The 12,015-nt window shown below is 44.4% G+C and overlaps 1 protein-coding gene across 1 annotated transcript in view; it reads right to left on the bottom strand.

Moving 5' to 3' along the window:
* ttc27 (tetratricopeptide repeat domain 27) overlaps positions 1 to 10,263 on the bottom strand; it is a 124,726-nt gene extending 114,463 nt beyond the window's left edge. The window contains exons 1-3 of the mRNA XM_038960503.1: positions 10,002 to 10,263; positions 2,043 to 2,223; positions 109 to 238 (exon numbers count right to left, since the gene is read on the bottom strand). Coding sequence (XP_038816431.1) covers positions 109 to 238; positions 2,043 to 2,223; positions 10,002 to 10,092 — 402 coding nt within the window. The 5' untranslated portion in view covers positions 10,093 to 10,263. The remainder of the gene's footprint in view (positions 1 to 108; positions 239 to 2,042; positions 2,224 to 10,001) is intronic.
* Positions 10,264 to 12,015: the final 1,752 nt, after the last annotated feature.

Here is a 12,015-nt window from a genome sequence, read left to right as displayed (position 1 = left end):
TGCCTATGAGTCCGGTAAATTTATCAAGTGGGCAGTAAATTAACATTTTCCCAGTCACGTTGTCCGGCGCCACATTTTCGTAAAACAAAAACCCTGCTGTTACTGTACCTCAGTGAGGGAGGTGAGCAGGGCCGGAGGAAGCAGGTCAGGGACATGGATGGCGACAGGTGGACCCGTCCAGTTACTCTGGGCAAAGAGGTGCAAGCAGGCCACCGCCAGAGCCAGCAAGGCATTCTCCCTGAGAAAGAGAAGAAAGCAATGTCACAATGAATAGGAGCGAGATCCGGGGGGGGGGGGGGGGGGGGGGGTGAGAGAACAGAGTCTGGGGGACAGAGAGAAAGAACAATGAGGGAGACCAGAGGGAAGGCACAGAACTATTAGACACTAGAGAAAAACGAAAACAGGGAACAAAACAAAGAAGGAGCAACAGAAAGGCTTGAGAACTAAATGAAAGGGAGTTCAGAGGTAGAGAAGCATTAAAACGAAGCTTCCAAAAAGAGCGACCACAAGCTCAGTACAGAGACGAAGGGGGAGAAAGAAACACTGAAGATACGGTCATTTAATCTCCACACTGCGAATCAGGCCGGCAGCCTTCCTGAAGTGGATACAGCGGGCTGCTCCAGTCCTCGCAGCAGGACTCATTCAATAGGGCGTCTGGGCTGTCCAGGCACAGACTCAGGGCAAAAAGGAACTGCTTCCCATCAATTAAAGCTATGCATACACACAGTACAGGCCACTCCAACACACCTAGCTGACTAACGCTGTAGCAGAAAATGGAAAGAGACCTAAATAAATTATCCAATACAGGAGGGGGATAGAGTAGCAACACCCGCTGAAATACCCATTCTCCCACGGGACAGGAAGAGATGTTAAGCTGTTCTTATTAAAAATTAATAATTCATGGAGCAGGAAGCTTCATTGAGCTCCATTCAGCGAGGGAACAGCCCGTGCCTGGTAATTCTCCTATCACTCCCCTCAATAAAAGTCACTGTGTACTAGGGCTGGGCGATATGGCCTAAAAATCATCACAAAAAATATGATTTATGGGTGATTCATACTATATATATATATCATGACTTTTTTTGTTATGTTCTCGAAATAAGCTTTGTTGTGCAATTAAAGGTAAAATACACTGAATTTCAAACAGTCAGCAATAATCTAATGAAATCAGGGCTTGTGAAATTATACCTAGGCTAATAAAAGCCTTCCAAAACCGTAAGACCCACAAAAAAATATGAAAATGCACTTTGTTACAATTTTAACCAGAACCATACATAACGCACATTCACTAATAATGACTAACTTCTTGTAGCAGGCATTATAGAAAATAAACACAGGTCTCAAACTCTCTCTTAACCACAAGCCCACATTCTAGTGAGTAAACAGATAATCTTTATAAGTTTAGCCAACATGGATCTATATGCTAGCTAACAAGGTAGAACAGTTGAATTGTTGTACACACCGTTCGGTCCGTCTCCGAACTGTTTGAACAGCATGCTAGTCTGCCCACTTCGTTCAGATGTTGAAATCAAGTGGTACCTTATTTCTCAGAATGAGAACGAGTTGCTTTTCCTTAGAATTGTGTTTTATGCTTATTGCACATTTATAAAACAGACTACACAGCTAGTGTAACAGTCTTTGGCTAAAATGCTGCCAGTGGTACCATAATGCCACGCACAACAAACTGAGCATTAATTTACCAGAATTAATATTCATTGATACTCCCGTTTAAGTAGTGTCCGCTCTGCGTGCAATTTGAGGAGTTTAGACAATAAGGTTATCATTAGAAAAGTTAACGTCTCTATTACAGTAAGATAAGTTTATTCATTCATAGTGCTGTACACTTAAAAAGGCAATCTGTCGGCTTATATGAAAGTATATTAAATCTTGTTTAGCATTGTTTAATGCAGTGTCCACCAACTTTGATCCTGGAGAGCTATGCAGGCTTTTGTTCCAGCCCAGCACTAAAAACACTTTATTCAATGAATTGATTAACATTGAACGTGTCAGCATGAGATCCCTACTCAGTTATTGTTTCTTACCGGTCAGCCTTGTCCTCCTGTGTGCTGTCGTTGAGGTAGGCCAGGACCCGTCTCTCCAGGTAGGCATCGATGGACTCTCTATCGCTGCCGTCTCCACCACCGAGCAGGTCCAGGACCTGAGGACTCAGCAGCACCGCCTCAAAGTCTCCATCGAACAGGGACTGCAGCAGGGGACCCGCCTCTGGAAAGCAAACAAGAAGAAGCAGTGAGATAGAGGTAACACAAGACAATGGCAATGGCATCAGAGATGTGTCTTGTGTGTTTCTGTAATAATGGGTGGCTCAAAATATGATTGTTAAACATAGCCTAAGTATTTAGTTATTCTGACGCTATTCACAATTTTGCTATCGTCTAAACCGTTTTTCCTTTGACTGCATGGCGTAGTCTCATATCTCTGTGGAACACCCATTAGCTTTGAAAGGCACTAAGGTGCAGCCTCATTGTTTGAAATAGGTGGATCATTATCCCTCAGATACCTCTACATCCAATTCAAATTACCTCAAAGGCTACTTGTTTCTAGTCAAAGTATTAGAGCCAAACCATCTCGTTATTGTTGTCCTAGAACTATTACCATCCAGGAATGGAGAAAATCAAGCATGCCACTGGACCATACGCTGTACCTCACTCCAAGGGCCTCTTACCTCAACAACACACCTACTCTCATTTGTCATATTGTTAATCCAACTCCATATTCCCATTAGCAAAATGAGAATATTGAACAATGCCCTGCAGGAGATCATTTGGTGTGTGCATTCAGACTTATAGCTGTTGGAGGGACATTGCTGAAGGGGGAGGAAGAGGAACAAAATATTAAATTATAAAGAGAACAGTCTAGATATGAGGCCAAGGTGTCTCAGCCTGGAGTAATTGCATTTTATGCATTGGTTGTGCTTGGCTTCAGTGTCTATACAGCTTTCATTAGTTCTTTATGAGCAGGGAGGCTGGCTGGGCTCATTAGCATTGATTGCATTGCGCTTCACTGATGGGAATGAGTGAGGGCTGAGAGAGAGCAACGGGAAGAAGAGGCTGGGTGTACAATAGCAGAAGACTGGCAAACCTAACTAAAACAGCCCCGCAAACTGGCAAACACACACAGCGTGCGTCCCAACAATCTCTAGTACCCACAAATGTAAAAGCATTGGATTGGTGCAGGCATGGGCTAAGAGATTCCATAAACCAGTAATGTCGTTTCAAATCCATGAAGGGAAGTGAACAAGTGCACACTTTGGGAGAAAATAGATTGGGACAGCCACAGCACACCAACGCTTCCAATGATAAAGCTAAGGGCACCATTATTGATTTGAATTAATCCATCCATTCATGTTTTGCCCAAGGTAGAAGTGGTCAGAAAGTAACATTTTGGACCTGAATGCCAAAAAATTCAAGAGATAGAGGTGCTCAAAGTTGACCCATTCTGCATACCCCACCCTACCATGAGACATCCATGTCATCATCCCTGAAAACAAAAAACGGTTTGGTTTGATATCATTTCGAAGCTTAAAAAACAGTCATTATAAAATGAGTTAATGAAAAATAATAACAATGGTCATTTAAGCTTTAACCCGATTATCAAAAACGCCTAAACTGATTTTTTCAAGTTCATAAAATCAGAAAACGTTTTATCTATAATTTATCTTCATATGACAAGGATTGAAAAGGATTTGCCAGTAGATTGTCGACATGATTCATGATGACTGCTAGCCTGCTAGCTAAGATTTTGAAAGTAAACTCAGCAAAAAAAGAAACGTCCTCTCACTGTCATTTGCGTTTATTTTCAGCAAACTTAACATGTGTAAATATTTGTATGAACAAAACAAGATTCAACAACTGAGACAAACTGAACAAGTTCCACAGACTTGTGACTAACAGAAAGTCTATGCTAACAGGGGGGGGGGGGGGGTGGGGGGGTCAAAATCGTAAGTCAGTATCTGGTGTGGCCACCAGCTGCATTAAGTACTGCAGCGCATCTCCTCCTCATGGACTGCACCAGATTTGACAGTTCTTGCTGTGAGATGTTACCCCACTCTTCCACCAAGGCACCTGCAAGTTCCCAGACATTTCTGGGGGGAATGGACCTAGCCCTCACCCTCCGATCCAACAGGTCCCAGACGTGCTCAATGGGATTGAGATCCGGGCTCTTCGCTGGCCATGGCTGAACACTGACATTCCTGTCTTGCAGGGAAACACGCACAGAACGAGCAGTATGGCTGGTGGCATTGTCAAGCTGGAGGGTCATGTCAGGATGAGCCTGCAGGAAGGGTACTACATGAGGGAGGAGGATGTCTTCCCTGTAACAGCGTTGAGATTCCCTGCAATGACAACAAGCTCAGTCCGATGATGCTATGACACACCGCCACAGACCATGACGGACACTCCACCTGCAAATCGATGGCACTCCAGAGTACAGGCCTCGGTGTAACGCTCATTCCTTCTACGATAAACGCAAATCCGACCATCACCCCTGGTGAGACAAATCTGCGACTCATCAGTGAAGAGCACTTTTTACAAGTCCCGTCTGATCCAGCGACGGTGGGTTGGTTCCCAAAGGCGACATTGTTGCCGGTGATGTCTGGTGAGGACCTGCCTTACAACAGGCCTAAAAGCCCTCAGTCCAGCCTCTTTCAGCCTGATACGCACAGTCTGAGCACTGATGGAGGGATTGTGCGTTCCTGGTTTAACTCGTGCAGTTGTTGTTGCCATCCTGTACCTGTCCAACAGGTGTGATGTTCGGATGTACCGATCCTGTGCAGGTGTTGTTACACGTGGTCTGCCACTGCGAGGACAATCAGCTGTCCGTCCTGTCTCCCTGTGGCGCTGTCTTAGGCGTCTCACAGTACGGACATTGCAATGTATTGCCCTAGTCACATCTACAGTCCTCATGCCTCCTTGCAGCATGCCTAAGGCACGTTCACGCAGATGAGCAGGGACTCTGGGCATCTTTCTTTGTGTTTTTCAGAGTCAGTAGAAAGGCCTCTTTAGTGTCCTAAGTTTGCATAACTGTGACCTTAATTACATACCGTCTGTAAGCATCTTAATGACCGTTCCACAGGTGCATGTTCATTAATTGTTTATGGTTCATTGAACACGCATGGGAAACAGTGTTAAAACCCTTTACAATAGGGGGCCTCCCGGGTGGCGCAGTGGTCTAGGGCACTGCATTGCAGCGCTAGCTGCGCCACCAGAGTCTCTGGGTTCGCGGCCAGGCTCTGTCACAGCCGGCCGCGACCGGGAGGTCCGTGGGGCGACGCACAATTGGCCTAGCGTCGTCCGGGTTAGGGAGGGTTTGGCCGGTAGGGATATCCTTGTCTCATCGCGCTCCAGCGACTCCTGTGGCGGGCCGGGCGCAGTGCGCGCTAACCGAGGGGGCCAGGTGCACGGTGTTTCCTCCGACACAGGCTGGGTTGGAGGCGCGCTGTGTTAAGAAGAAGTGCGGCTTCTTCTTAACACAAGCAAGCAATTCAGATTATGTAAAATGGAGTCTAAGCTACAATGTGAACATTTCCAAAATCGGAGTTGATTGGTTTTTAGATAATTGACGTTAAAAGGTAGACTCCGCTAAATGCCATTGGCACAAGTACCGCAGATATTGAGATAGGCGAGATGCAAAACTTTGCTCTCACACAGTATCTTCACAGCAGAGAAGTTGAGCCTCGTGCTTCACCCATCTTAGTTGTTGCAGAAATGTACCCACTATGCCATTTACTTTCTGCATCTACTTCATATTTTTTGTTACCTTTCTTTCAAGAAATAATGAAATAGTTTGACAACCCTGTTTGTAAGTTCTAAAATGATATCAAACTCAACCATTGCTCTTTTCCATTGATGGAGTCATTGACATCTCATGGAAGGGTTGGGTGTGCAAAATGGGTCAACTTTGAGCACCTCACTTTCTGACCACTTCTACCATGGGCAAATATGTATAAAAGGTTTCATTCGAATCAAAAGGGGTGTGTCAAAAAGTGATTGAAATCATATGGTAATACCCTGATTCCACTAACAAATTAGGACAGATCCAAGAACCTTCTGTAATGAAAACTGTCAATTTTATTGTTGAATGTCATTCATGTGTTTCGAGACTGATATTCAATGACAACCTGACATGCACCAAATACTAAAACAATAATCTATTTTGTGAATAACATTCAACAGCTTAAGAATAACTGTCATTGACATCAAAGCATGATGTGAAGGTGATGTGCATACATCAATATGGGTATTGCTAGTAGCTAGCACAGTTCCCATTGATTTCCTCTTGCTAATACAATTGCTGGTGGGCTTTAATAGGCAATCACTGCACGGCTGGCCTGTGAGGTGTTGAGATATTTCACCTCACTACAAATCTAATGAAACCCAGAGGCTGCAGAGCCTAGAGAGGGAGTGAGGAAGGGTGAGAGAAGGAGAAAGGGAGATAAGAGGTCAAATTACAGCCCAGGGTATGACCTCTCAACCACTGTTCATAACATTTCAGCTACTCAAATACATTTCAGAACTGTCAAGAAACTGAAATTATGGAAAACAACAACCTCAAATTAGTCAGTAATTCAGCAGTCAATGTAAGGCAATTCAATATGGGAGAAATATGATTCTGAACTGCCCAAGGCCTCTCAATATTCAAGCAAACATATAATACATTAGCATACATTTCAGAATAGAGAGAGCAACAGACTCATATCTCCTACAAGAACACACAGGGCGGGGACTAGCTACACTGAACAAAAATATAAATGCAATATGTAAAGTGTTGGTCCCATGAGCTGAAATAAAAGGTCACAGAAATGTTCCATACACACAAAAAGCATATTTCTCTCAAATGTTTGCTTAGATCCATGTTAGTGAGCATTTGTACTTTGCCAAGATGATCCATCCACATGACAGGTGTAGCGTATCAAGGTGTGGCATACCAGCCACCCCAGACAGCTGATGAAACTGTGGGTTTGCACAAACTGTCAGAAAACATCTCAGGGAAGCACATCTGCGTGCTCGTCATCTTCACCAGGGTCTTGACCTGCGTGCAGTTAGGCGTCGTAACCTACTTCAGGGGGCATGCTAGAGAAGTGTGCTCTTCACAGATGAATCCTGGTTCCAACTGTACCGGGCAGATGGCAGACAGCGTGTCTGGCGTCGTGTGAGCGAGCGGTTTGCTGATGTCAACGTTGTGAACAGAGTGCCCCGTGGTGGCGGTGAGGTTATGGTACACTACAGATACAAAAGTATGTGGACACCTCTTCAGATAAGTGGCTTCGGCTATTTCATCCACACACGTTGCTGACAGGTGTATAAAATCGAGCACACCGCCATGCAATCTCCATAGACAAACATTGGCAGTAGAATTAGCCTTACTGAACAACTCAGTCACTTTCAACACCGTGATAGGATGCAACCTTGCCAACAAGTCAGTTCGTCAAATTTCTGAGTATTGCCGGTCAACTGTAAGTGCTATTAATGTGAGAGCAACAAAGGCTCAGCCACAAAGTGGTAGGCCACACAAGCTCACAGAACAGGACCGCCGAGTGCTGAAACACGTACAAATCTGTCCTCAATTGTAACACTTACTACAGAGTTCCAAACTGTCTCTAGAAGCAACGTCAGCACAACAACTGTTCGTAGGGGGCTTCATGAAGTGGGTTTCCATGGCCGAGCAATCGAACACAAGCATAAGATCACCATGTGCAATGCCAAGCGTCGGCTGCAGTGGTATAAAGCTTGCCGCCATTGGACACTTGAGCAGTGGAAACGCGTTCTCTGAAATATAAATCACGCTTCACCATCTGGCAATCTGAAAGAAAAATCTGGCTTTGGCGGATGCCAGGAGAACGCTACCTGCCCCAAAGCATAGTGCCAACTGTAAAGTTTGGTGAAGGAAGAATAATGGTCTGGGGCTGTTTTTCATGGTTCATGGCTCCTTAGTTCCAGTTAAGCGGAATCTTAACGCTACAGCACACAACGGCATTCTAGACGACTCTGTGCTTCCAACTTTGTGGAGACAGTTTGGGGAAGGCCCTTTCCTGTTTCAGCATGACAATGCCCCCGTGCACAAAGCAAGGTCCATACAGAAATGGTTTATTGAGATCAGTGTGGAAGAACTTGACTGGCCTGCACAGAGCCCTGACCTCAACCCCATCTAACACCTTTGGGATGAATTGGAACGCGACTGCGAGCCAGGCCTAATCGCCAAACAGTGCCCGACCTCACTAATGCTCGTGGCTGAACGGAAGCAAGTCCCCGCAGCAATGTTCCAACATCCAGTGGAAAGCCTACCCAGAAGAGTGGAGGCTGTTATCGAAACAAAAGGGGTACCAACTCCATATTAATGCCCATGATTTTGGAATGAGATGTTTAACGAGCAGGTGTCCACATACACTACATGACCAAAAGTATCTGTGACTAACAGATGCATATCTGTATTCCCAGTCATGTGGAATCCATAGATTTGGGCCTAATGAAGGTATTTCAATTGACTGATTTCCTTATACAACTGTAACTAAGTAAAATCTTTGAAATTGCTTCAGGTTGCGTTTATATTTTTGTTCAGTCTACAATTATTTTTATGTCATGAGTGTAGACTTACTGGATATTTTTTTTTACTTGTGCAGTGTAGTGAAAAGCAGGCCAACATCATATTTACAATACATTATTTCAATACAATCTGATGTCAGAAACGGTGTGCTTTTTGTTGGTGAGTGATGTCTCAAAAGGCTAAATCCAAATGGAGACAAAAATATATCAAGTCATGTCTATTCTGACAACAGCACATAAAACCAGCCCAGACAACCATGACATAGCTACATCACTTGATACAGCTCACGGTACTGTGCCATCAGTGACTGGATGATGGGCGAGAAACATATGATGACATGGCTGATTATTGTTCAAAGCCAGTGACCTCGGATTTAGCAAAGATGAGCATACATGCCAAGAAAATAGCCGAGCATATAGAAAATAGCGACCGTACATGGTGATTGTCCATAGAGTCGTACGTTCTTTCATGGGGGATGGGATGCTTCGCCCCACTGTGCTGTCAAACGTGCGTTGCCACAGCCTCAATGCAGTAAGTTGACAGAGTGTTCAGCGAAAGATCCTGGCAGCAATTAACTCACTATTACTGCCTCTAGTGTAGCGAGAACTAACATATTACGGAGATCAAAGCTACGGGTTAGTTGAACTAGCTAAACACCCACCTACCGTATATATGTACATTTCCATCCTCACGGGGGGATGCGTGGCTGAGGGCTGGAATGTAAATAATCTGTCCAAACTTTAACGTTTTCAGGTATGTTCCTCCCCGTTTCGTTTGTTTACGAAACGTTTTGCAAAATAATAGGCGCAATGAATACGCTCCTGGTGGGATGTGGCACGAATCGGTACAAAGCTACTATAGCTCGCTAAGTTGATACCTGTATATTGGTGACATAGTTAGCTAGCTGGTACCTAACTATATGTAAGGTTATATTCAAAGTTTAAAAGTTCGAGTATGAGATCAATACCCAGTCAATTAGATATACATGTGCCTAAAATGACTCAATTCCTGTCGGTCTAGCCTTTGTAGCTAGTAGTGCGCTACTGGTGTTCTAGCTAGCTAGGCTTGCTCCCATAAGTTGACAGTTAGTGTGCATGGTACAGTAGCTAACTAGCTATCATTCAAACCTGTATTGAGCGAACTGGCTAGTTCAATTAATCTAGCTTTAATTAATCATCACGTAGCCTTAATATTGAACCTTGGTTAAACATTACACATTAGTCAAATCAAATGACAAACCGACGGACAGTGGCTATTACTGCGTGCCATGCCTCCACACATTTTTGCGGTAGTTAGCTGAACGTAACATTAGCCACCACCAAGCTAGCCAACGTTTAATTGTAGCTACATTTCTCACAAAACAAACTATCTAAATCTACACCAAAATAAATGTAAAGTGTGATAATAATACTGATTTTCGCATAATTGATTTTTAATCTCACCTGCAGAGCTGAAAACATTCTGCTTCCATTCCGTTGCCTCGCTTGGTTTCAGAAAACCTCGGAGCACGGGAATCTCAGCTTCCCGCACCATCTCAAAATGTGATTTGTAACAGTCGTACAAAGACGTCAATACTGTTTCCAACCAAGATCGGCGTAATTGTCAATATATATCCTTACTGCTGTAATGTAGCCTATTTCAATGTAATTGTATACATTTGTTAATTTCAACCCATGTGCAGTGAGAAGCAACAGTGAGCAGCCATGACAGATACGCATTGCATCATGGGAAACCTAATCAGGAGAATATGGAAGCCCGTTTCCGAATATGTCGATACTTTTTTTTAATGTGTAGCATTATGTAGCGATTTCCATTATACACTTGCAGCGATCAGCACAGCAGGGGCCTTATAACCATTGTGTACATTTTACACTAAATATCTGCATGCTCTATTTCTGCAAAGACTGCGCACTCACAGAAATATTGAGATTTGTAAACTTGGCACACGCCATACATAACCATGTTTCCCGTTATAAATCAGACCTGTGGAAACTGCGCTTGTGAACTAGCCCCACCTGTTTTGAGCCACACCTGTTTTGCATGTTATTTTGGCATTATTGCATTTCACATATCAGTTCGCAAACAATGTCAAAAACATGTTTTAATGAATAAAGCCGCATCTTTTTTGCTTTCTTGAGTAAGGCAGCTCTAAAACGCAGGCGTTTCAGCCCAGCTCAGTGCTTTTTGTGGTGGTGGGGCAGCCAGCGGAAAATACGGAGCATAGGGGTTGGTGATGTTTTCCAGTTGCGCCGTGATTGGCTCAGTGTTCTGTCACTAATGGGGACACGACTTCACCACAAAATCTACAGGTAGAGCTCGAAAATTCAAGCCCCTTACGTGCTGCCATAGAGTAACATTAAAAGTGCCACTTGAGATCCTGGGTTCGAGTCCAGGCTCTGTTGCAGCTGGCCGCGACCGTGAGACCCATGGGGCGGCGCACAATTGTCCCAGCGTCATCCGGGTTAGGGGAGGGTTTGGCCGGCAGGGCTGTTGTTGTCCCATCATGCACTAGCGACTCCTGTGGCGGGCCGTGCGCAGTACACGCTGACACGGTTGCCAGGTGTACGGTGTTTCCTCCGATAACATTGGTGCGGTTGGCTTCCGGGTTAAGCGGCATTGTATCAAGAAGCAGTGCGGCTTGGCTGGGTTGTGTTTCGAAGGCACAACAGCTCTTGACCTTTGCCTCTCCCGAGTCCGTACGGGATTTGCAGCGATGGGACAATACTGGAACTACTACCAATTGGATACCACAAAATTGGGGAGAAAACATTAATAAAAAATGTTTTAAATATCCAAGAAGGCTCAAGGTCATTGGCAACAGATACAATTACGTCAAATCACGTTATATCTACAGTAGCTTTGATTGGACTGGTCATGTCAACATCATAAACTCAACAAAAAAAGAAACGTCCCTTTTTCAGGACCCTGTCTTTCAAAGATAATTTGTAAAAATCCAAATAACTTCACAGATCTTCATTGTTTAGGGTTTAAACACGGTTTCCCATGCTTGTTCAATGAACCATAAACAATGAATGAACATGCACCTGTGGAACGGTCGTTAAGACACTAACAGGTTACAGACGGTATGTAATTAAGGTCACAGTTATGCAAACTTAGGACACTAAAGAGGCCTTTCTACTGACTCTGAAAAACACCAAAAGAAAGATGCCCAGAGTCCCTGCTCATCTGCGTAAACGTGCCTTAGGCATGCTGCAAGGAGGCATGAGGACTGCAGATGTGGCCAGGGCAATAAATTGCAATATCCATACTGTGAGACACCTAAGACAGCGCTACAGGGAGACAGGACGGACAGTTGATCGTCCTCGCAATGGCAGACCACGTGTAACAACACCTGCACAGGATCGGTACATCCGAACATCACACCTGCGGGACAGGTACAGGATGGCAACAACAACTGCCCGAGTTACACAAGGAACACACAAGAGGCTGGACTGA

This window comes from Salvelinus namaycush, chromosome 22 (genome assembly GCF_016432855.1).
Source record: "Salvelinus namaycush isolate Seneca chromosome 22, SaNama_1.0, whole genome shotgun sequence".
NCBI classification, from domain to species: Eukaryota; Metazoa; Chordata; class Actinopteri; order Salmoniformes; family Salmonidae; genus Salvelinus; species Salvelinus namaycush.
This window is presented reverse-complemented; position numbering and strand designations above follow the sequence as displayed.